This window comes from Vigna radiata, chromosome 1, assembly GCF_000741045.1.
Source record: "Vigna radiata var. radiata cultivar VC1973A chromosome 1, Vradiata_ver6, whole genome shotgun sequence".
Taxonomy (NCBI): domain Eukaryota; kingdom Viridiplantae; phylum Streptophyta; class Magnoliopsida; order Fabales; family Fabaceae; genus Vigna; species Vigna radiata.
Window position 1 is genome coordinate 4,866,091 of NC_028351.1, and position 25,391 is coordinate 4,891,481.

Genomic DNA, 25,391 nt, shown 5'->3' on the forward strand with positions numbered 1-25,391 from the left:
TAACGAAATACCATAATCAAAATTAAGTTTATTCGATCTTGGACGAATTAAATTGAGTTAATCCTAACTGAATGTTTGACTTAAATTTGATCTAATTCAACTTTATCAATGCTATTCAAAATTTAACTAAATCATATCGGATCAAATATGAACAAATTTCATAGAATTAATCTCGATTGAGGTCAAGATTGACTTGAGATCAATCTTAGTTAATTTTTGGTTGAATGTTGTGACAACTATATTTAAACTTTTAAATGTTAAGATAAGTAAACCTAAATTAAAAGTTTAATAATATATTTTAGAAAATAATATTTTTCTATAAAAAATATATGAGTTGACTTTATTCATAAAACTTTCGTGGACATTTTAATAATGAGAGTTTCAATTGGAGGATTTTTTTCAAAAGTTTTTTTTTTTTCAAAGCAAAAGGGTGTCTGTTCTAGTGGTTGGGCGTGATGGAGGAATTGGTTTGGGAGGAATAAAAAGTTTGTGAGAGGCCAATCCTGGGTTCTGTGTATCGATGTCCTTTTTGTTGTTGGTGAGAATGGGTGATGCAGGTGTTGAGGTGGTTACGGGTGAGGTGTCAATCATGCTCCTCCCCAAAAACCAATTCTCAACTGCATTTGTCGCCACTGCCTTCCAAAACGTGCCCTCCCATCTCTCAACAAACTTCTTTCATTTTTTTTATTTTTCTTTTTTTTATTATATTAACTACATTAAAATGAAAATTAAGATGCAAATTGTAAGAGGAAAAATAAAATAAATAAGTATATATTTTGGTCATGATGAGCCATTGTAAACACTGAAGCTGTCTTTTCTACATGATTTTGATTTGAAAGGTGGCGGAGAAAAAGAAAGAAAAAGTTATATATGCTACCAAGAGTTTTTCAGGATAAGGATTTACTTTAAAAATATAATATAATGATTATTACTGTAATATATAAATATTAAATGCTATTTTTAATATGCAATTAACTTTTTAATTGTTTGGAACGACATATATACAAAAGAAAATATATTTATTAAATTTAAAGAATGTAACTGAGGAATTTAACGAGGCACTCACTCCGTTATTATCAGTGTCATTTTCTTTGCCAATATATAAGGTATCTGGTTCTCATTAGCCATATGAAAACACTGCATTCTTCTCCTTCCACCTTTGCTTTTCTTTCTCTGATCTCTCATGTATTCTTCTTATACCTTTACTTCTTTTTCTCTGATCTCTTCTTCTGTGTTTTCTCTTTCAATGCTTTTGTTCATGTTTATCAATATATCTCTTTGCCCTTTTGTTACTCGTATTTTCTTTCAATGTTGTTGTTAAGAAAAGATAGAAAAAAATAAGCTACGTAGTTTTCATTTCGGAGCTTTTAATTTTGTATCATTTTGCAGATGGCGAACCATAAACGTGATGAGTCCACGAGTAAGAAAAACATTGATTTTTATGAGAACATGAAGGAATTATTTGAACTCCAAAAGCAAAAAATCACGGATCTGGAAGATACACATGTTTTGAAGACTGGCGGGACAAAACAGGTTTATGATACTTTAAGAGTGGCTCTAAATACAGTCAAAAGAGAAATTTCAATGGATAAGGATTCTCTGAAAGGTATGTATATTTTCCTTGTTTATGAGTAGTCGTTATAGTTACTCTTAAATTTATTTATATCCAAAACTCGTTGAATATTTAAATAATTTTTCTTTACCTTAGAAAATTAGGGTGGATTACTGTCTGACCCTTCATAAGTCATGCTTGTTGTTCTAATACTTAACTTCTTTTTTGTCTTGGTTTCTTGTACAATATATCATTGAAATATAGCTATGTTTGCTTCTTGTGTCTTGGACCTTGAAAGCTAAACATAACTTGAAAAAATTTCAGAGTTAAAACAAATTAAAGTTATGAACTCTAACATGAGTGGTGAGCTGGAACGATTGAAGAAAGAGAATGAAATGATAACAAAGGAATTGGCAGAGAGTAAGGCATTAACTGATAAGCTGAAACTTGCTGAGGAGAATATGTGGATGAGGATGAAACTTATTGAAGAGAATGGGCGGGTCATAAGAAAATATACCGAGGAGAATGGGCGGATCATGAGGGAACTGGAAGAAAGTGAAGTCCTAAATGACATACGGCAGAAGAATTTTTCTGAAGAAATTCGAAAGGTTAGTGGCAGTCAGCCTTTGGATATATGTTAAATTCAATGGAAGCTTTGTTGTTCTTTTTACTAGTATGAGGTAGAACCCTGAAGTTGTTTTGATACATCCTAATGTGAGTTTAAATTATAATGTAATTTGTTATAATTTGACAAGTTAGTCTCAGAATAATATATTAGTAATGGTATCAACAGGATGACTATGAAAAACTGAAAGCTAAGGTGGTTGTGCTCGAAGAAGAATTAGAGACCTCTAAAGATTTCAACCAAGCTCTAATAACCAAAGAGCGTGAAATTAACGATGAGCTCGAGAAGGCTCGGAAGAAATTAATGGAGGTGAGATTTTTATATTAACGTGTCTTTATGTTCTTAATTGTGCTTCAATGAACGATTATGGATCTGCTGGTCGCACAATTTTGTTCCAAATCCATTTCATTATCTGTGATTTCATTATCTGTGGTTTAATTGCAGGAAATTACGGAGATATCGTGTCTTTATGATAATATTTGTGTCAGAAGAGTGGGTGAGATAGACACGGAGCCTTTCATTAGAACTTTCAGAGCACGGAAAAATATCAGCAAAGAAGATGCAGATCAGACAGCTTTGAAAATGTGTTCTTTATGGCAGAAGAATGTGGAGGATCCCCATTGGTATCCATTTAAAATAATAACTAATAATGGCAAACCAAAGGTGCAATTTGTTTTCACATTTACATTGGATACATTCTCTTAACACATTGGATACATTCTCTTCACACAGATAATGAATATGATGAGTATTACTTGGTTGTTTCAGGAGGTTTTAGACGAGGATGATGGAGATCTCATAAGATTGAAAGAGGGTTTGGGTTATAGAGCATATAAAGCAGTGGTGGCAGCTCTCATCGAGATGAATGAATACAATTCGAGTGGGAGATTCATTGTAAGAGAAATTTGGAATAAAGAAAAAGGAAGGAGAGCTACTTTGAAAGAAGGAATTGAATTCATGATAAATCAAATAAAATCAAAAAGAAGGAAAACAGAAATGGTGAACGATGAAGCTACCGAGGAAGCTACCGAGGATCGTGATGACGAAATTCCAAAAGGTTCTCAAGTTCAATAATCATGTTAATATTCATGTTTAAATAGACAAATAGATTGGTTTAGCATGACTTAAGAACTTTTATTAGGTTGAAACAATGAAAATTTGGTTTATTTTCAGCGCTCCAGACACTCTTGTCCTGTGTATTTAGCTTTTCAGTAAGTTCTTGTTTGTTAGATCAGAACTTAACTTGGCCTAAGTAAATCTGGTCTATTTTCATCTCTAGATACTCTTGTGTATTCGACTATTAGTAACTTTTGTTCAGAGGCCTGTTTATGTAAATCTGATTTATTATCACCTCCACACACTCCTGTGTATTTGGCTATTACTAACTTAAAAATATAAGTATTTTGTGTTTGGTATATCAATTTGTATGAACAAAGTACATAACTAGCAATTATGACTGAATCAATTTTTTCAAATGCATCAAGAAAAAACTTGGCAATTTGCAAACACAAGTATTTTTCAATAGCTTTGTGCTGTAAATTTATGACTTTTCAAAATTTTAATTAATCAATTGCTCTGGATTTTTCACGGTCAATATGAAAAGAAAATTATAAAAGATAGCTTTATTAATGAATTGATTTGATTGATAGAGGATCTCAAAAGATAAAATCAAAATAAAAAATAATCTTTCATTGAAAACCCAATGGGCTTATGAACAAGATCCTTGAGATGGACCAACCCCCCACACTTTTGAATGACTGTTCACAATTTTCTTGCACAATCAATTGCTTCACCTGTTACTGTTTTTATCACAAAATCTTTTTTGTACTCAGAAATTTTTACTGTTTTCATAATCAAAACTCTGATATTTTGTATTGCTGAACGAAAACTTGAAAGAGTGAAAAACTGGGTTTTGATAAAATACTTTTCAAAAGGAAAAAAACAGAAAATATTAGTAATAAGATTACTACTATTTGACAAAAGCCAATCGTGAACCCTAAGCTGGGACTGTCTGCATTTTTTCGATCAGGTTTTAAACCATTGTTTTGAATGCATCTTTTACAATAAATTCTGATCAGATAATGGTATTTTCAGGTTTATACATCTAAGAAAAATGTTATTGTTTTTTTGTTAATTTGTTAACTTTTCAATAAAAGAACTTTGATGCAATATTAATTATGTTTTTTCGTCAATATCATAATAAGTTAGTAAAAGAATTTCAACCAATAACACTATAAAAATAATTTCAATCGTTGTCGGTACAAGTAATTTTGATCAATACTAATTAAAAATAATTTCAACCGATACACTGACGAAAAAGTTTGTCCATTTCAATATAAAATTTTTAAAATAACTTTAACAAATAATAACATCAACAAAAATTGAAAAAAATAAAAAAAATTCATACTAAGGTAGAAGAAGTCTTCCTACCTCTTTATCATGAAAATATGCTCCAAATCCATCATAGCTGTAAAGAGATTGCAAAGAACATGATTCACAGCTTGTATTTCCAATAATAATGTATTTTAATTGTAAGTGTTTTCATGTGTGGTCCTTACAATAATTACAATAATAGTATCCGACAATAAAATAAAATGTTACAAAAGTTGTTACTCAAAAATTTGTAGGAGAAAATAAACAAAATATAATTATCTTTGAAAAAATAGTGTGCAGAAGGTAATTCGATAGTCTAAACTAAATTCATGTCATTGTCATTATAGAAAACGATAAAATATTTATTTTATTAGTGATAGAAAATATATCGCACTTAAATGTTATCACTTCACCATCAAATCCCGAATTAAAAAAAAAAACAATGACAAGATATTCATGTCATATATTTATGATGTTTAAAAGATATTAAATATTTTTTTCTTTGTTTGTTATTAATAAAAAGCAATAATTTTATTTTGATTTAAAGTTTTTGACATTGGACAAATAAATAACACACCAACAACTTCATTGTCACTTGTATTTTTCTTATTGGTTTCAAATGCATTTTAACATTTTGTATTTGATCATCAATTGTTTTTTCATTTTGTCTCTTGCAAACAAATTTATTTGTTTTTGTCTCTAATTTTTGTTGACACAATTTAAGTAATGAGTAATCCACTAAGTGTTGATGTCACGGATTAAGCAGGATGACAAATTTATATTTCAAACTTCTTTGTTTAATGACAAAACCCAAAAAGAGAATGGAGATGTACCAACGTAATATACTTTTTCTAGGATTTTTCATCTTCTTTCAATCAGAGGATAATAACACAATAAAAAAAAATGTACATAAAAGTCGAACTCAACTATCACTGCCATTAACTCAGCCAAACCAATCACTGGCTAATTAAAGAAAGGGACGAAATAGGAATTAAAAATTTCATGTTGAACTAAAATGAAAAAGCAAGATGTAAAAACTATTAGGGATAAAAACACAAGCTTTGACATGCAGTTAAAGTTTTACAGCAGCAGACATAGTATAACGGTCGTGAGCTTGAACCAAGATGCAGAATAGGACAGAGAGCAGCAACCGAGAGACAAAGGCATAGTAATAACTTTTGTCTCTCACATCACTTTCTCCTTATTTTGTTTCTAACCTCTTCTAAGGTGTGGTGTAGCCCCTGAAAACACTAGGTGGCCCCATACCCAACAAAATATGCCCATCACCCATAACAGGACATTTTACAACTATAAACCACAATTCTACTATTTCAAGTTCAGGCCACAATCACTGCCNACCATGAATTGATGTTTAAATTTCAAAATCTAGACTAAGAAAAGATAAGAAAGCATTAAAACAACTCATGCTTTTGTTGGAAACATGTCAAAATATTGTTTTGACTGGTTAAACACACCTATGGCATAAACACTAAACACAGCAAACAATCACATCTTGTTGGATTTCGCAAGAATCGATTTAGTTTTGACAATTTTTATATATATATATATATATATACATCATCACCTAACAATTTGAATTTTATCCTTTATGCAGGGATATTCTATAATAGTGTTTTCTTTTCTATGTGATGTGAGCATATAAGTAAATCTTAAACCAACTGGCAAAAGGAGGATGAATTAATCAAAGCTGGTTTGGTGGCATAAATCGCCCATCCTTACTAAGGTGGCGATCACGTTCACAACCAACTATTTTGGCAATAATAAAAGCGGTGATACACACCACCGACGGGACATCGCAACCAACCATCAAAGGACAGCTGCTAACATCTCTATTAGAAGTTTTCAACGGACACAAGGATTCAACAAAAGTAAAAGCCATGTTTAAAGCAAAAGTAATAATTACAATCAACCAGAATGCAACAGCAATAACTAATGGAACAGATATCCACTCCCCCCAATGTATTAATTGGGAAGAAAAAGGAGGAGAAGGCACAATGGGGATTTGAGGAGAAAAAAAAAAAAAAAAGAAGGAAGAAATTCGAAAGTTTGGTGCCAAAGAAATTTGAGGCCCAAGCTACAGAATACAACCAACATACGCACAGGATTAGCAGGTAAAATATGGGCTCTGACTCTGACAAAGCAAAGTCGAGAGGAAACTTGGGCAGAAGATACATCTTCTACAATTCTATATCATTGACGGGATCATGTTGGATTTGATCCTGGTCCTCTTTAAGACTAGACCTTCGTAACTCTTCTATGCTCCTTACCACTTCAGACATTGAAGGGCGCTTGTCTGGGTATTGTGCTGCACAATCAACTGCAAGTTGCAACAACTGAACCATCTCCTCTTCCACATTCTGATACCTAAGGAGCTCAAGATCAAAGACCTCAGAAGTCCACTCTTCTCTAACCACAGATTGAACCCATCTGGGAAGGTCTACTCCTTCCTCATTCAGGAGAGCATGGGTAGGTGCCTTCCCAGTCAGAAGTTCCAATAGTAACACACCAAAACTGTACACGTCTGCCTTCTGAGACACTCTGCGAGGATCAGTCACCTCAGGTGCACGGTAGCCGGCGACCCGGTTGGGGGTAGAGGAGGGGCCAACGAGGTGTGCAAGGCCAAAGTCAGACACTCTGGCATCATATGACTTGGTTAAGAGGATGTTGGATGACTTTATATTCCCATGAGAAACATTAGGCCCTCGTGAATGCAGGTACTCAATGCCACGGGCGGCTCCAAGCGCAATGCCTGATCTCACTTCCCAATTCAGGGGAGTCCTACCCGCCCCTTTGTTTCCTGTAATCAAATAAAGATCAGAAACACTACCCACGGCACCGTACCACAGTAGGTACACTACTGAGTAATGAATGAGCCTTGGCCTCAGGCCGTATTTCATACAGTTCCAATGAGCCTATGGGATTTGGAAGCCGTTGAAATAAACAGTGCAAATTTTCAACTTGAAAAGAAAATAAAAAAGTACTTAGAACATGAATCAGTATCTGCTTAAAGCCTAGTCTAGTAATAGCAGGAGAAGGAGAGGCAATTCACGTTATCCATTGGGACCTAAAAGATATAGTGCGAATCACATCTTCAATAACCCCATCAATATACATAAAAGAGGGAATGTAAAATGCATTTAAGATTCTAATTCCTAAAGCATGTCACCGCAGATGCAGAGAAATGAAAAATCACTAACGTAGCCATGCCATGATGCATTGCCCAAAAAAGAAACTCAATTACAGTCAGTAATGATTGTCCAAGAACTGGAAAAGGGCGAAATTGAGTGAAAAGCAAGCCCAGAAAATAATGAAAAGAGAGAAGTAATGGAAAAGCTGACTAACCATGTAAAAGTGCAGACAAGCTTCCCATGGGCATGTAATCATACACAAGGAGCTTCTCATCCCTACTGAAATAGAAAGCTCTGAGAGGAACCAAACTCTCATGATCCATTGCTCCCACCGCTTCAATCTTCTCCTTAAACTCCTTCTCAGAAATCGTCACATCCTTCAACCTCTTCACCGCCACCACTGGCCCTGCCTCCAGCACCGCCTTATACGCCGTCCCGAAAGTCCCTTTCCCCAAAACCTCCGCCGAAGCCCTGAGCAAATCCTCCAAATCGAACGCCCTTGCCGCATTCCCGAAAAACACCAACTTCTTCGCTGCCCCACCACCGTTCACTTCAGCCTTGTTCCCCGCCGAAACCGCAGCCACAGCCGCCGCAGAATTGCCGTTGGCATGACCGCCGTTCTCGACATCCGGAATCCCCTTCTCCGCAAGAACCGGAGCATCGGCCTCGGGATGTTTGACAGTAGCAATGTCGACCGCGCTGGTCTTCTTGGCAGTTTTGCTCCGACACAGGAAAATGAAGAGGAAGACGAGCAGCAGAAGAAACACGACCGATCCGACAACAATCCCCGCAATGGCGCCGGCAGATAACTTGTGGGAGTTGTGGCTGTTTGGCTTGGAGTTGTTGTCGACGGAGATAGGATCGGCGATATCTCCGGGGCAGAGAGAGAGTGGACGGCCGCAGAGGGAGTTGCCAAGAAAGGAATCCTGAGGGAATGTCCGAAGCTTGAGAGGGACAGAGCCGTTGAGGAGGTTGTAGGAGACGTTGAACTGATCCAGGCTCAGTTTGCTCAAGTCGGGGATTGGGCCGGAGAGCTGGTTGTTTTCCACAAACAGAGTCTTCAACCGGGTCAGGCTGTTGAAGCCGGTCGGAAATGGGCCTGAGAAGTTGTTGAAGCCCATGTTCAAGCGAACCAAGTCTGGTAACTCGAACAAGAACGACGGGATAGCGCCGCTCAGCAGGTTCCGCTGAATGTACAGGTTCCGAAGGTTCACGCACTTCGCCAGATCTGAAGGCAGGGAACCCCGCAGCGCGTTGAAGCGGAGACTGAGGGTGCGCAACTGTGTCAGATTGCCGAATATGCCGACAGGGATTTGGCCGGAGAGAGCGACGCCGGGAAGGTGGAGCTCGACGACGTGGTCGCGCTCGCATTGGACACCAGCCCAGGTGCAGGGGCTGTCCCTGGTGGCGTTCCAGAAGAGGGTTCTGCCGCCGACCGCAGAGCGGAGAGCGAGCAATGCGGCTCGCTCGGCGGCCAGATCTGCATCTGTTGCTGCGAGCATGAGCGCCAGCGTGGCCGCCACAACCACGAGAGTGTGCTTGTGAGGCAGCATTGGTGAGTGGCGGCAACCTCAGCAGCAGGAGGCGGCGGCTACGGTCTGTTTGGATTTTGGATATGATTAGGAGAGTATGAGATGGGAGAGGGAGGAGTAAGAGAGTGACCAACCAAACAGACCCAGAAACAGAAGCACAAGCACAGAAGATGCAGAAGAAGTTGGACTCTGCACTTTCCAAATAATATCTCTTTTTTAAATTAAGTCTTGGAATTAATATAATACTCCTCTCCTTAACACATATAACATAACCCTACCTCGCTTCCTCCCCATATCTTTTTTGTATATCTACGTATTTACTCACTCTTCAATAAATACACTATTAATTTTATTTATACGACTAATTATTAGTTATTTGTAGTGGTGTTAATTAAAATATATTTAGTATCATATCATGGTGATGTCTAATTAAAGAAATAAAATATTTGAAAAGGAATTGAGTAAATTCGTGATACTCGGTTTGGTTTGGCGGTGGATTTATTAAAAGGAATGATGTCATACCACCAAAGCACCCAACAACCAGATTCCCATTTTCTGGATACAAAATGTTGGAAAAATAAAGTGAATAATTCAACGCATCTTTGGTAAGTGTTATGTTTCTTACATAACTTGTTTTTCTTTTTTCAATTGAATTGGAAAAGTTTGTAAGGTGTTGTTTGGTGGAGCTTCGCGTCGCTTATTGTAACAAGCGTGTTTGATTATGAGTTAAGAAACATACTTAACACGGTTTTTCACCTCTTCATACTTCCATCTACCTAAATCATGTACACAAGTCCAACACCTACTAAAACAAACACTTACATGTATAAGTTGTTTCTATTCACTTTTTCAAAATCTAATTATTAATGTTTGAAAAACAATTCTCGTTATTCTGATTTTTAACAAGTTTATTTAGGAAATATCAACAAAAAGTAATTGATGAGAGAGTTGGATAAATTTAAAAGTGTATGGAGGGAATGGGTTCTTGAGAGTTGTTTTCATGGTGTACTTGCTAATGGTAATATTTGTTCTTGTTTTTTCACCACTTTTGTCTTCTTCTATCTCTCTGCTAACACCATCTTATAAGAGAAATTCAACTCACTTTTGTATACGATAAATTATTAGGATAAAAATACTTAGACAACATTTTTTGACAACATTTGAATATCACCATACGTGTCATTGTGTGATTGGTTCAGGATAATATCATTGTGTCATTTGAACCAACCACACAATGACACATATGATTGATATTTAAATATTGTCAAAAAATTTGTCTATATATCATTACCCAAATTATTATACCTTCATACAAATTTTAAGTGTGTAGAGAAGAACATACGCATGCAGGAAGAGCAGCAAAAGTTAGCTGTTGCCAAGGCTATTCGGTTGGAAAAGCAAACCCTGTCTTTGTGTCATGTCTGCTTTTCTACTCCCCACGCCACGCGACAAAGACACCATTCTTAATTTCTTCTAAAACTTTCTCTTATTAACAAAGCATTCTGATTAACTGAGTATGGTGGTTCATCTTTTCCTATTACTGTCTTCTTAATCACTCCATCTAAGTGTGGTAATTTATTAGTTAATACTTGTAACATACGTTAACTGCAAAATCAGTGAATTAACATTGATTTGCAAGTTAATTACAAGTTATTAGGTGTCGGCTGTGGCGTAATTAGCATGGAGTTGGATAGGACAGAGATGGGATAATTAGGGCCCATTGATCAGAAACGGTAACTGTAAGCCTTGTTTGGCTTGTCATGTCCTTTTTCCAAAATTTGACATCTCCATTAGTAACCAAACGTTTTTATCAACCATGTTTCAACAATAACATCACTCCTACCAAATGATCATGTAAATGAACTTCATTCGATTAGACACCAGCAAGTACAATTTATTATTATACACATTCAAATCCAACATGGAAGAAAACAATTTAATTGATTTTTTTTTCTTTTATTTTTGTTAATAACCCAGAAAAAACATGGCTAAAAACTTTTAGGGGGGTAAAAATTAAAATTACAATTAAAATTACTTGCAATGCTCATAGGATTCTTGAACAGCAGTTATCTTTTTTGGCTTCTGAATACAGTGCAATGACATTTGATTAATGGAAAATCGATGAAAAATGATGAGCTGTGGGCCACATATTTATCTTCTCAAAACCTTCATTGCATTTTAAACTAAGATGCCAGCCTCTACATTTTCAGATTTTTCTTATTATAAGAGAGAAATTAATAAAATACTAAACAAAAAATTGCAACTTGTGCATAAAAAAATGACAATTGGTGATGGCTCCTAATCATTGCATCACATGACACAGTCTTTTGTAACTCCGTTGCATGTTCTCAATCGTTTTCACCAATTTTTCACCAATTTACTGCTTTATTTTGTTTTCACTTACTGCTTTTGGTTTATCAGTAAAATTGTTGTCCTATTTCTGAAGAATGAAAAGCATTGCAACCAAGTTTAGCAGATTGCATGCTGGAAAGGAAGTACCAATTATTGGGTCATTTCATTGTTCGTGTAGCCTTTCTAGCTGGATCACATGTAAAATCTTAGGGTTGCCCTCAAATGCTTATGCAGATTTGGCCAATCACAAAAATCAGAACCAGCTTCACACGCATCCTAACAACTGATATTAATCTAAAACTAATGTTTGCAGATTGAATACAGGACTCAAAAGTATAAAGATTCTCCAAACATGAACGCCCCTCAATCTCTCCAGCTTGCATAAAGATTCTCCAACCTTAACTTTGGATGCATATATGTTTGGTCACAATAAAGTTCAGGAAATCAAAGTGTACAAAAAACAGCTTTTGCTGACACAGATAAACAAGGACAGCGAATTACAGTGAAACAAAAATTAGACTCAAATATGAAAGGGTTTTATTTTATGTAAAACTCTTTGTTCGATAAAAAGAATAATTAAAGTTTCCTTTTTTTTTCTGCTAAAGAAGAATTTATCGAAAGAGCCGAAGCAGAGCCTCGTTCCTTACTTTGGCTATGATGAAGTTTGAGTGGATGAAACAGATATACAGTTGGGACTATAATCCATCTCTTTTATCTTTTACATTTTTTCTTACTTTTGCTGAAGGGATAATCATGAATTCTGTGTACAGATATGATTATTCTTTGAACTTTAGTAAAAGCAAATCTTAGAAAACTATTTCCATACACACGTATTTCCCTCTTCCATTGAACAATGAGAAAGAAACTACGCATGAAAGATCTTCTGACTTTTTAGGATACCAAAATTTAATCAAAACAATTGCGTTTTCTTTAACATATCTTTTTGTTATACCAAGATAAGGGTAAGTCGATAATTTCACGATCCCATGAGATCCAAGTTGAAATTATGGGGGTGCAGAAAGAGGTGTCCATCTTCGCTCAAAACCTGAAAAGGAGCTCGAAAATTCAAATGACGGGTGTATACTGTAAAAGTCCAAGTTTCTATAATTGGATCATCAATCGTTGACTTTTCTTTCCTCACGTTTTATTTTGACTCATTTCTGGACCAAACCTTACACATTGAAACAATCATTCACTAACCTTATTCTTAGTCGTCAAGGAAAAAAAGAAGGGATTGATGGTGAATACAATTATACAGAGATAAATAAATAAATAAATGAAAAATAAACAATTCATTTTTTTATATATTATTGTTTACGCTGTCGTACATTTAAATTAATTTGTGATATGAAAGAAATATTGAATTACAGTGAGACTTGAACATATAATAAAAATAAAATTGATAATATAGGTAATAATAAAAAAGTGTAAAAAGAATTATGGGAAGGAATATTTAATATTAGCGGTGTAAAAATAATAAAAAAAGAAAAAGAAAAGTGGGAGGAGAGTGAGATAAGGACCAGCGCGTTTTGCTTGAGGTGCAAGGATTTTGCAGCAGGAAGAAGCCTATATAAACGCTTCTCCTTTGACCTATTTTTATTTTTATTATTATTCTCCAAACAACGCAACGCAACGCAACTTCAACACCTTTGGCTTTGAGCACCCGAAAGCAAACCCAACCCAACCAGGTTTCACTTTCTCTCAATACTCTTTATTTATTTATTTATTTATTTATTTATTCTTGAACTTCTTTCACATCCCTCGCACTTCTTTTCATTTCCAGACTTTACTTCTGACTTAGGTATCTTAATTCATGGTTGATATTCATTTGCCTCTCTTTTGCTTTTAGGGTTCGTATTATTAGGGTTTTTCATTTTTCATTTCTCATCAACATTTTTCTTCTCAATTTCAATCCACCTTTCTCATCAACTCAATTTCCACGTGTCAGTTGGAGAGCTATCGATTAGAGTCACGCAGGATGAGCTCGCAAGAGCGAAGCCAGCGGTCTAGGGTTCCTCGTCAAGAATGGATTCGTCGAGGATCTACCGATCAGAGTCAGACTCAGATGCAGAATCAGAATCAAAATGGTGCCGCCGCCTCCACCGCTGCCGGTTCCTCCAATGCAACATATCGCCATAGGAGGAGCGGTCCTATTCCTAGTCACAATCCCAATCCTAATCCTAATCCCAATCCCAGTCCTAATCCCAATCCCAATCCGAAGAATAATGTGCAGAGGAGATTCAATTCGAGGGATTCTAATTTGCCCCAGCTGTTGCAAGAGATTCAGGAGAAGCTCATGAAAGGTGCGGTGGAATGCATGATTTGCTGTGACATGGTGCGGAGGTCTGCGCCAATCTGGTCTTGCTCTAGTTGCTTCTCCATCTTTCACCTTAATTGTATAAAGAAGTGGGCGCGTGCTCCCACTTCTGTGGATGTGTCTGTGGACAAGAATCAGCGGTTCAATTGGCGGTGCCCTGGTTGTCAATCTGTGCAGCTCACATCATCCAAGGAGATTCGGTATGTTTGCTTCTGTGGGAAGAGGCCTGACCCCCCTTCCGACTTGTATCTCTTGCCACATTCCTGTGGAGAACCATGTGCCAAACCCCTTGAAAGGGAGCTTGGGGGGGATAAGGAGGTTCTTTGTCCTCATGTTTGTGTCTTGCAATGCCATCCCGGTCCTTGCCCTCCTTGCAAAGCATTTGCACCCCCACGTTTGTGTCCTTGTGGGAAGAAAAATGTTACCACCCGTTGTTCTGACCGCCAGTCCGTTCTTACCTGTGGCCAGCGCTGTGAAAAGCTTCTTGAATGTGGGCGGCATCGGTGTGAGCAAATCTGTCATCTGGGACCTTGTGATCCTTGTAAGATTCCTGTCAATGCCTCTTGCTTTTGCAGTAAAAGGACGGAACTCATTCTTTGTGGGGAAATGGTTCTGAAAGGTGAAATCAAAACCGAAGGTGGAGTTTTCTCTTGCGGTTCAAACTGTGGAAAGAAACTTGGTTGCGGTAATCATATTTGTATTGAGACGTGTCATCCCGGCAGCTGTGGGGAGTGTGGATTGTTACCATCCCATATTAAGACATGCTGTTGTGGGAAAACTAGATTGAAGCAGGAACGACAGAGTTGTTTAGACCCTATACCTACCTGTTCACAAGTATGTGGGAAGACCCTTCCTTGCGGGATTCATCACTGTGAAGAGCCATGCCACCCTGGGGATTGTTCTCCTTGTTTGGTTCTAGTCTCCCAGAAGTGTCGATGTGGCTCTACTTCCCGAACTGTGGAGTGCTGTAAGACAAAAGTGGACGCTGTGAAATTTACTTGTGAAAAGCCTTGTGGGCAGAAAAGGAATTGTGGAAGGCATAGATGCAGTGAACGTTGTTGTCCACTTTCTAATCCAAATAATATTCAAATTGCGGATTGGGATCCACACTTCTGTTCATTACCATGTGGAAAGAAGCTAAGGTGTGGGCAGCATGCATGTGAATCCCTATGCCACAGTGGTCATTGTCCACCTTGTCTTGAAACTATATTTACTGATTTGACATGTGCTTGTGGCAAGACTTCAATCCCTCCTCCATTGCCTTGCGGCACACCTCCTCCCTCGTGTCAGCTTCCATGTTCTGTTCCTCAGCCTTGTTCACATCCAGCTTCTCACAGCTGCCATTTTGGGGATTGCCCTCCTTGTTCGGTGCCTGTAGCAAAAGAATGTATTGGTGGGCATGTAATTCTTCGGAACATTCCCTGTGGTTCAAAGGATATTAGATGCAATAAACTATGTGGGAAGACCAGACAGTGCGGTTTACATGCATGTGGTAGAACATGTCACCTCCCACCTTGTGATAACCCATCTACAGTGCCGGGTACCCGTGCCTCTTGCGGGCAAACATGTGGTGCTCCAAGAAGAGACTGCCGCCATACATGTACAGCTCCTTGTCACCCTTCAACTTCATGTCCAGACACGAGATGCGAATTCTCTGTCACAATTACATGTTCTTGTGGCCGAATAACAGCGAATGTTCCTTGTGATGCTGGTGGAAGCTCTGCAAATTATAATGCTGATGCTGTACACGAAGCTTCCATTATCCAAAAGTTGCCTGTGTTGCTTCAACCTGTTGCTGCAAATGGCAAGAAAGTTCCTCTTGGACAAAGAAAACTGATGTGTAATGATGACTGTGCTAAGTTAGAACGTAAACGAGTACTTGCAGATGCCTTTGAGATAAACGCTCCAAATCTGGATTCCCTCCATTTTGGTGACAATCCTGTTGCTTCTGAATTGCTTGTTGACATGTTGAGACGTGATCCTAAATGGGTTTTATCTGTTGAGGAGAGATGCAAGGTTTTGGTTCTTGGCAAGAACAGGGGAAATACACAAGGTCCAAAAATCCATATTTTCTCTCCCATGTTAAAGGACAAAAGAGATGCAGTGAGGATCATTGCTGAAAGATGGAAGCTTGCGGTGTATGTAGCTGGTCGTGAGCCAAAGCGTTTTGTAGTTGTTCATGTTACCCCCAAATCAAGAGCTCCTGCTCGTGTGCTTGGGGTTAAGGGAACTACAACTGTAAATGCACCCCTTCCTCCTGCATTCGATTCTTTAGTAGATATGGATCCTCGGCTTGTTGTCTCTTTTCTAGACTTACCAAGGGAGGCAGATATCAGTGCACTGGTGCTGAGATTTGGTGGTGAGTGTGAACTTGTTTGGTTAAATGACAAAAATGCACTGGCTGTTTTTAATGATCCAGCCCGAGCTGCAACTGCAATGAGGAGGTTGGATCATGGTACTGTTTATCAGGGAGCCGTGGTAGTGATTGTTCCGAATGTTGGGGCATCAGCAGCATCTTCAGCCACCAATGCTTGGGGAGGATCTGGGACAATGAAAGGAGGAGGATCACTGGCAGCATTGAAGGGGGGTAATCCGTGGAAAAAAGAAGTTCAAGAGCCAGGTTGGAAAGATTCTTGGGGTGAGGAGGAGTGGGCTACTGGTTCTGCTAATGTGCATTTGCCTATTCAGAAGAAAGATTCTCTCATATCTACTTCAGTAAACCCTTGGAGTGTCTTAAATCAAGAATCTTCTTCAAGTTCATCTGCTGCAGCTGTTAAAGTTGATGTTTCCAGGGAACACTCAGAAAGTAGTGCTGTCACAAACTTGGATCCTCATGATGGCGGTTCAAATCTAGGACAGCATGCAGGAAACTTGGATACTTTAGAAGATTCTGAGGTAGTAGATGATTGGGAGAAGGCTTGTGAGTAGTGAAGAGAAGACAAGGAGTAAACCATTTTTTTTAGTCTCAATATTACAATTTTTTTTTTTTGAGAAGGAGGCTGTTATTGAATCTCCTAGTCTCATTTTTGTTTGGCATGAGGTGGACATCACCGTTCTTTTTGGGTTAATATTTTAATTTTCATAGTGGAAAAAAATGGAGTGGTGATGTATCAAGCGATTGAAAAAAGAAACTTTGGTTTGATGCCCTGGACAGGATGTAGTTCTTTTGCTGATTGGAAACTATTAATTCCATAGTAGCACATTCTCGTCTTATATTTTTTTTAGTAGTTGTGTCCTGTAAATACTGACGAAGGAGTTATCTTTTAGCAATTTTGTTGCTTATTAAGGGTACGTTGAGACCCTTCCTCTCACCAGCACAGTCATTAAGTTTTCAAATTTCAAATATTGTTTGCCACACTAATTTTAACTTTATTAATCTATATTTCAATTTGGTCTTTTTTTACTATCATCAATGTTTTTATGGTCAGTGAGTTTTATTTCTCACTTTACCTGAACTGTTGCATCTGTCCATCATTGACATCCAAACTTTCAAGTGTAACATCTTTACATTTTGTCTTGGTTTTGGGTAACTCATGATGCTGGATGATTTTTATTATTTTAGGTATGACCCGAGTTCTAAATTCAAGACTAGCTAGATGGTTCCATTTACCATTTTAAGTTTAATTACTGATTTTAAGTACCTATTAGTGGTAAATATTGTAGGTGGATTGGGTTGAATCCACTTAGCTGCAGGGATAGAAGCTTACTTTGAAGTTGTGAAGTTCATTTAATAAGCAATGCTCTGAATTTGAAGTTTGATGCCCTTTCTTTTTCAATTTTGTAACATCGGTTGCGTTTTAGATTCTTCTTCTTCGGAACCCAACAAAAGTAAGTAACATTGCCAACAGTTGCATTATTAAATTTTTAATTCTGTTTGTGTGAATTGTTTGTGTTTTCTTGACTTCTTCGTCCAATTAGTTTTAGCTTCTTGTAAGTTTCTACTTGATTCTTCTTGATGTCCACTGTAACCAACCATATATAAAGTTATTTCTTAGCGTATTTGGTCAATTTCAAAGTTAGCACAAAATATATCATTTAAATTTATATAAAAAAATCTTAGTTAATCACGGGAAGGAAACATTTGGTTTGATTTCATTCTATGAATGTTTTGTTTTAAAATAATGACGTTATATTTTAATTGTCAAGTTTTCAAATAAAAGCAATTTAAATGAGTCAACTAAATCTCAAAGTGATACTGCACTATAACTTTCCATTCAGGTACTTCATCAAAAAATAATAATAATGGTATATTAAATTTAAAGTTCATTATAAATTTGAGTATTTTTAATTGAATTACTATTAAAAAAATTACTTGATTGAATACTTAAAATATTATATTTTTTAATTAAATTTATACCAGTTATTTGTTTTAGTTAAGTAGGTGATTTAATTTTTATCTTCTTTCATTGTTTTTTTATGTGTATGTAAAAGAATATAAACTTTTGAGGATAATATAAAACAATATTACAAAAATGATAAACGACTTTTATTGTTTTAATTGAAATTATGTTAGATACTAGGATCGTTATGTTTCTTATTTGTCATTTCTACTATAGTTGATGTGAAGGAAGGTGATGATCTCTTATTATTCAAAACATTTTCATTAAAAATAATAAAAGTCAAATATCATTTACATTAATTACGATATCATTTAATATTAATCCCAAAAATTCTAATCACTTAATAATTGAAACAATTAAGTAAGATGATAAAATGGACTCCTTCAACTAACCAAAAAAAAACGTGACATACTTAACTATTTTGTCACACTAAAATGACTACAAATCTTAACATGTCATTTCAAAGAGTGGGTCAACTCCAACTTTTATTTTTATTGTTTATTTTTAAAATTTATTTATGTATATAAAAGTATTAAAAATATATTTAATCGTATAAATATTTTATTAATTAATATCTATCATCAAATAAATTAAAAAATTTATTATATTAAATCATTTTATTATAATTAATAATTATAATTTAATTTGTAAGTATTAATATTTAAGTTATAATTACATCATTAAAATAATTTAATAAAAAAATTTAATTAAAAAAAAATTAACTAACTAACTAACTTGTCCTGTCTCATTTTGTTGTCAGTTTAGTTGATTAAGCAGATAGATAAAGTGAGTTGATGAATTGAAAATTCAAATAAACGTCACCTGCTATGTCACTTCTACAAAATATAGTAATTATACTATTCATTTAATAGAAAAATTAAATAACAAATATTGAATTAAAAAATATAAAATTTAAAAAAGTCAACAAAAGAAAAATATTAATGGAGATTAAATTAATAATGGTAAAATTTATAAGCAATTAAAATGTTAATCAATAATAATAATAACATTAATAACACGATAATAATAATAATAGTAACAATAATAATAAAAGTATATATTATCAATTTTGACTGAATCTTCAATAAATTCGAAAAGAATCGTTTCATAAAAAATTTTAAAAGAGAAAAATAGAAAGAAAAAGACGAAGTAATAAGTTTCTTCATAAACAATTTTAAATAAAAATTTAGAAAAACTATATAAAATAATTTATAGTTTATTTTTTGTTATTAATTTTTTTTGGGAATGTAAGAAGAAAAGGTAAAGAAAACTTTCAAACCCTAATTTTGTAAAGTATATAGAACTTATCTCAAACTTTCTTCAGTTCTTGTAAATCATCCAAAACTAGAAAGAGAATAGCATGGTTAGGGACACTGTTCATGCTAAATCATCCAAAATCATTTATTCAAGGTCAATTAATCAGTTCTTTCTTTTTTGTTTCTCATTTACATTCTTAAAATGTGACAAATGGAAGTGCAGCACATAGTTTTGTGTGACAGTTCCCGTTGAAGATTTCATACAATTCAGCATTTTGGTTTTGCAAATATTGAAGACAAATGGAAGCAGCACATGTTCATTCATTGTTGGTATTTTCTGTCGCATCCACATGCTTTCAACTTTCAACCATTCAGCAATTGGAAACAGAAGACAGAAAAATTCAAAAAAAAGAAAGAAAGAAAGAAGGGACAGGAATAAGTTCTGTATCCTTACAGTAAGGGAAACCATGTGATATGATCATATGATTCTCAATCATTAATAAAAAAAAGGAATGGATTTCATTTCACATAATTCAAGGATTTGTTTAACATCAATCACGCCTGATTAAACCAGAGGATTTGACTCTAAATATAATAATATATTACATGTACTAAACAGACAGTGTAAAACTAAGCAAAAGTGTTGCTGTGAGTATTATTTGACTCCTAATTGAAGTGTTGTTGCGTGCTGAATTTGACTCATCCATTAGTTTATTGAATGCATGGACCAAAACTATAACTTACACGGTGGCTTTGTGTGAAGGATAAAGATACTTAGACAACATTTTTTTTTTACAACATATGAACATCATCATTCGTGTTATTGTGTGATTGGTTCATGGTGGTGTCATTGTGTCATTTGGATCAATCACACAATAACACGTATGATGATGTTCAAATATGGTCAAAAAATGTTGTCTATGTATCTTTACCCGTGTCTGAATGATAGAGTTGGGGTGTCCATGTCACCCCGGCTTTCCCTCTCTGCTATCTGTAATAAAATAGTAAAATAATGCAAAGATGAAAACAGTGATAGTGAAGATCATCACGAGATCAACAATAATAAGCCGTCTAAAAGAATTTGTAGTGAAGATCACTATGTTAGATCATTTTCCTTTGCTGTTTAAGACACTGTAATGTAGGGTCCATAAACACCATCATCATCCTAGTCTCCTCCGTCTGTCTCCTTTCAACCATTGCAGAAATACCTCTTTCTGTTCAATCATTCATTCCTTCATTCATATACATTCCTGTCACTTTCTTTCTTCTCATAACTTACTTACCTTATATTTTGCCTCTCTACTAATGGATTCTCATCTCTTTGATCAAGATAAGGTGAAATTCGTTGCCTAAATTGTACAAATATTCTTGCATGTCAACACTGTGAATCAATCAGAATTCTTTGATTACATTTGTGCCAACCAAATTCAGTTTTACTCACATATTCTATTCAGTGTCTTCATGCATTAAAAACTTTACTGCTTCATATATACAATTGAATCTTTGTTGTTGAAAGGATCTAGTATGTACCTTCTTTTTTTCCCTTATCCTTGAATCATAACTTCTAACTCCATATATTTATTATTCAGAAGAAAACATGGAAGCAAACAATTCTGCTATCGTTTCAAATTGTGGGAATAGTTTATGGTCAACTGAGCACAGCACCTTTATATGTATTTGGGACAATGCGAACGAGCGATCTTGCAGCAGATCAGGAAGTTGTTTATGAACTCTTCTCCTTTATTTTCTGGACGCTCACCATAATTTCCTTCCTGAAGTATGCCTCCATAGTGTTGAAAGCTGATGATGAAGGAGAGGGTAACTTTCTGATCTTCAGTGACTGTAACATATTTATCTTTCAAGATTGAATGTTGGTAGAAATTTTTTGTAGGTGGCACTGTTGCTTTGTACTCACTGCTGTGTAGAAATGCAAAAGTTGGTCTACTCCCATGTGACACAAGTGCAAACGAGGTTATGCTTTACGAGGAGGAGAAAAGCTCTCCCAAGATCAAAGCCGATTCAAGAGCACGAAGGGCCATCGAGAAACACAAGATCTGTCACTATTTAATATTGTTCTTAGCCCTCTTCGGTTCCTGCATGACTATTGGGGACGCAGTGCTCACTCCAGCCCTTTCAGGTATAATAAAATACAATTTCCACTTAATAACATATTTTAATTTTTGTAGAAGTAATTAATTGCTGGTTGCATGTGCAAGATTTGGTAATTACTTTTCACTGTATATACTAATATTATGGCTGTTTGTTTACCAGTGTACTCAGCTTCAGCAGGAGTTCAGAGATCCTTGGCAGACATATTGAAAGACATATGTAAGACCTTGTAACTGATGCTGAAGGCCTTATCTTTAATTTCTACAACGTATTTTTTGATTACCCTCTTATCTATAACCAGTTGACTCGTCTGAACATACTAAGGAGTCCGTGTCAAAGGCTCTAAAAGCATGTAAGTTTGAACATATGCTGCACACTTATCTAGTTTTTTCAAAATTTACCTTTATAAAGCCTCAATTGATTAATTCTATTCTTGAAGAAACACTACTAAAAAATATTGAATTTGCATCTAGTTGTGATATCTGTAACAGAATTTGATTTCTTAGTAACTTAGTTCATATATTTGACGGATTTTCATCTATTTGGTGCATTTTACTGGCCAGTTTAAGTTGTGATTGAGTATTTATTCGAAAAGTGATGCCCATGTATCTCCTATAACTATGTTGTTCACTTTGTGCTTCATTTACTTTATTCAGATGTACCTGTTCCCTCTGCGTGTGTTATATTGGTTGGCCTGTTCATGCTGCAGCATTGCGGTACACGTAAAATTGGGATCATGTTTGCACCAATAATTGCTGCTTGGCTGCTGTTTGTTGCTGCGGTGGGAACGTATAACATTTTCCACTGGGATGTAAAAATCATCTATAAAATATCCCCATTCTACATATACAGATTCATCACAAAAATTGACATCCACAGATGGAGATTGTTAGGGAGCGTCATTTTATGTGTAGCAGGTAGCCCTTTTTTTTTTTCTTTTTCCAGAACTGTGCAAATGTTAACAAGTTATTAGTGTTTATAATTCTGAGATATTTTTCTTGTTAGAATTTCAATTATTGCTTTGACAAGATGCTGCATTGTTTTGCAGGATCGGAGGCAATGTTTGCTGGCCTAGGCCATTTCTCCAAGAAATCAATTAAGGTACAATAAATAGCATCTTTTGTAATGGACATATATTAATTGTACACTGAAAATGTTACTAACTTGTGCATCGTGTGTGGTTGTAGATTACATTTATATGCTTCATCTATCCGCTTCTTCTGTTATGCTATGCGGGTCAGGCTGCATATATTTCCAAAAATTTAACTTCTTCTGATTTTAATCATCTTAGCCAATCCATGCCAGGTAAGTTAGTGGAGTATCTCTATATATGGATGAGATTTTTCTTTCTGCAGTTTCACTTTACTGAAGTGAAGGTTGGTGATTCCAGGTCAGTGCAAACACTTGTACATAGTGTTATCCCTACTCTCTTCAGCCGTGGGAAGCCAAGCAACCATAACAGCGTGTTTCTCCATCATTAACCAGTGTCTCGCATTGAATTGCTTTCCCAGAGTAAAAGTTATTCACACATCAAAAACCATAAACGGGCAGATTTACATCCCAGATGTCAACTGGCTATTGATGATTTTCAGCCTCACTGTAACTGTTGGTTTCAGAGACATTGTGAAAATTGGCAATGCAACAGGTATGCCGTTGTTGTCTGTTGTTGATGACACACTAATACTGAAAGGCAGTGGCTAACAGAGAACAAAACAGAGAGCATGCACAACTTAAAGAAATAATTTGTTATTGAGAAAGCTAACTTGAGTATGTTTACAACTTGATTTAAATAAATTCAGAAATAACAGATTAACACATCATGTTTCATGATTCTAGCCACTACACTGATAGCTTAGGTGAAACGTAGGAAAGAGCTAATCCAGTAATGGCCAATGAAACAGAATCTGAAAGCTTGCTAAAAATATGCAACATCCAAATGCACGTTCTCAATAGTTGGACTAATTAGATATATGAGTGCACGAAATTCTTTCTATACTATTCAGTTAAAATATTCATGACATAAGCTCACGATTTATGACAGCATTGGCTATTATAAGTGGAATGCTTGTGACGACGAGTCTGATGTCACTGATCATTGCTTTGTATTGGGAAAAGGACATGATGGTGTCTGTGTACTTTCTTGTATGTTTTGGGTTCATAGAGGCTGCATATCTTTCGGCATGTCTGCTACAGTTCCACAAGGGATCGTGGTATCTGGTTGTCCTATTGGTAGTATCGATGACAGTGATGCTTTCATGGCATTATGGAAGTATGAAGAAGTACGAGTTTGATTTGCAAAACAAAGTATCAACAGAGTGGCTGATAGATATAAGTCCAGGCCTTGGGATTTCGAGGGTACCGGGAATTGGCTTCATTTACACGGAAATAGTGGCAGGAATCCCAGCTTTCTTTTCACATTTCATCACAAATCTTCCTGCATTCCATCAAGTGCTGATCTTGGTATCATTCAAGTCCGTCCCTGTGCCTTACATAGGAGAAAGTGAGAGGTACCTGATAGGTAGGATCGGGCCAAAGGATTACAAAATATATCGGTGCATTGTGAGAAGTGGATACTGTGATCACATAAGGGACACTGGTGATTTTGAGGAGAAGATTATTCGTTCAATAGGGGAATTCATATCCATTGAACAGAATGACATTGAGTCGAGGATGGGTTGCCCAGATGAAAGAATGATGTTTGTTGGAGATTCAAGGGATGATGGAAATGGTTTGGTCCCTCTGGAGGATTTAGAGTCATCATCATCATCATCATGCATGGTGCAAAGCCAGGTGAACAACGAATCTCAGATAAGCCCAGTGGCAGAAGAGGCGTTGGAGAGTAGCAGTGGTTGTAAGAAGAGAAAAAAGGTTCGGTTCATGTTGCCTCATAATAGTCCTAAAATGCAGGTATCTGTTAGGAATGAGCTTTTGGAGCTGATCGATGCGAGGGAGAATGGAAGTGCATATTTCTTGGGACAGTCACATTTAGTGGTGCGTGATGGCTCAAACTTTCTCAAGAGATTCTTAATAATGGTGTATCGTTTCAGTGAAAAAAATTGTCGAGAACCTCCAGTGGCCCTTAAAATCCCTCATGCTGCTCTTGTGGAAGTTGGTGTTGTATGTACTATATAGCTCCAACATCCTATGCAGTATTTCCTAGGATGACACAAAATTTATGTCGTTTCTGTATTTCGTAGCAGTAGATTGCAGACTGTGCAAAATGGTGCTACTGGAGTTTTGATTGAAGCGGCATACGATGCCAATGGAATCAGAATTTCGAATTTATGCTCTCATCATCTTCAAGAATATGTTTATTGAAGTTTTTCTTTATGCCATGTGAATCAATAGTTAACATGTTATTACTCACTCTAAGTCAAATATTCTAGTTAACAGTGTAATGACATGTTAACAATAATTAACTATAGGAATAATGATAAGGAATTTCATCATGAATGTTCAAAACTTTACTTACCACTTAATTAGGATAATCATTCTCGCCTGAACTCACTTCATAATTATACGTAAATATATATTATGAGATTTTATTTTATTTTTGCATTATGTACAAGTTAATAACTCTTCCAAATGTTTTTTAAACAGTCTACTACTCTGTAACATTTTACTTTTATGTTTATATTACGAGAGATTCGTAAAATCAACTTGATCATTAATCTTTAGCAAAGTAAAAAAAAAATATATATATATATATATATATATATATATATATATGTGTGTGTATGTATTATATATCACAACATCTCATACCTAAATATGATTATTTAATTT

General features: G+C 35.7%; 4 protein-coding genes across 7 annotated transcripts; 3 read left to right on the plus strand and 1 right to left on the minus strand.

Annotated features, from left to right (window-relative positions):
- The first annotated feature begins 1,146 nt into the window (after positions 1-1,146).
- Positions 1,147-3,526, plus strand: LOC106770246 (factor of DNA methylation 1-like). Its single transcript, XM_014656063.2, has 6 exons — positions 1,147-1,185; positions 1,390-1,606; positions 1,877-2,160; positions 2,346-2,486; positions 2,622-2,840; positions 2,946-3,526. Exons 2-6 carry the CDS (start codon positions 1,390-1,392, stop codon positions 3,249-3,251), a joined length of 1,167 nt encoding a protein of 388 aa, XP_014511549.1. The 5' UTR covers positions 1,147-1,185; the 3' UTR covers positions 3,252-3,526.
- Positions 3,527-6,377: 2,851 nt separating this feature from the next.
- LOC106772317 (probable inactive receptor kinase At1g48480) lies at positions 6,378-9,472 on the minus strand. The gene is made up of 2 exons (XM_014658680.2): positions 7,914-9,472; positions 6,378-7,368 (listed from the first exon to the last, which is right to left on the minus strand). The coding sequence occupies exons 1-2, from the start codon at positions 9,250-9,252 to the stop codon at positions 6,749-6,751; spliced, it is 1,959 nt and encodes a 652-aa protein (XP_014514166.1). The 5' UTR covers positions 9,253-9,472; the 3' UTR covers positions 6,378-6,748.
- Positions 9,473-13,030: 3,558 nt separating this feature from the next.
- LOC106772022 (NF-X1-type zinc finger protein NFXL1) lies at positions 13,031-17,968 on the plus strand. 4 transcript variants are annotated; one of them, XR_002668266.1, is made up of 2 exons: positions 13,031-13,271; positions 17,463-17,968. XR_002668266.1 is itself a non-coding variant. In XM_014658135.2 (2 exons), the coding sequence occupies exon 2, from the start codon at positions 13,562-13,564 to the stop codon at positions 16,826-16,828; it is 3,267 nt and encodes a 1,088-aa protein (XP_014513621.1). In that variant the 5' UTR covers positions 13,159-13,271; positions 13,532-13,561; the 3' UTR covers positions 16,829-17,276. The 4 variants fall into 4 exon arrangements, 2 of the variants coding, with proteins under 2 accessions (XP_014513621.1, XP_022638108.1); XR_002668265.1 differs by having other exon boundaries at positions 17,564-17,968; XM_014658135.2 differs by lacking the exon at positions 17,463-17,968 and adding an exon at positions 13,532-17,276 and having other exon boundaries at positions 13,159-13,271.
- A 2,510-nt stretch (positions 17,969-20,478) lies between these two features.
- LOC106759816 (potassium transporter 6) lies at positions 20,479-24,971 on the plus strand. The gene is made up of 10 exons (XM_014643195.2): positions 20,479-20,831; positions 21,086-21,314; positions 21,388-21,633; positions 21,768-21,824; positions 21,907-21,957; positions 22,262-22,522; positions 22,654-22,706; positions 22,793-22,910; positions 22,996-23,250; positions 23,647-24,971. Exons 1-10 carry the CDS (start codon positions 20,802-20,804, stop codon positions 24,735-24,737), a joined length of 2,391 nt encoding a protein of 796 aa, XP_014498681.1. The 5' UTR covers positions 20,479-20,801; the 3' UTR covers positions 24,738-24,971.
- Positions 24,972-25,391: the final 420 nt, after the last annotated feature.

Coding starts and splice junctions, on each gene's coding strand:
- LOC106770246 (XM_014656063.2), top strand. CDS start 1,390: ATGGCGAACCATAAACGTGATGAGTCCACGAGTAAGAAAAACATTGAT. Junction 1,607..1,876: donor GGATAAGGATTCTCTGAAAG/GTATGTATATTT, acceptor AAAAAATTTCAG/AGTTAAAACAAATTAAAGTT. Junction 2,841..2,945: donor CTAATAATGGCAAACCAAAG/GTGCAATTTGTT, acceptor TGGTTGTTTCAG/GAGGTTTTAGACGAGGATGA.
- LOC106772317 (XM_014658680.2), bottom strand. CDS start 9,252: ATGCTGCCTCACAAGCACACTCTCGTGGTTGTGGCGGCCACGCTGGCG. Junction 7,369..7,913: donor CTTGTCTGCACTTTTACATG/GTTAGTCAGCTT, acceptor ATTTGATTACAG/GAAACAAAGGGGCGGGTAGG.
- LOC106772022 (XM_014658135.2), top strand. CDS start 13,562: ATGAGCTCGCAAGAGCGAAGCCAGCGGTCTAGGGTTCCTCGTCAAGAA.
- LOC106759816 (XM_014643195.2), top strand. CDS start 20,802: ATGGATTCTCATCTCTTTGATCAAGATAAG. Junction 20,832..21,085: donor ATCTCTTTGATCAAGATAAG/GTGAAATTCGTT, acceptor TTTATTATTCAG/AAGAAAACATGGAAGCAAAC. Junction 22,911..22,995: donor TCTTAGCCAATCCATGCCAG/GTAAGTTAGTGG, acceptor TGGTGATTCCAG/GTCAGTGCAAACACTTGTAC.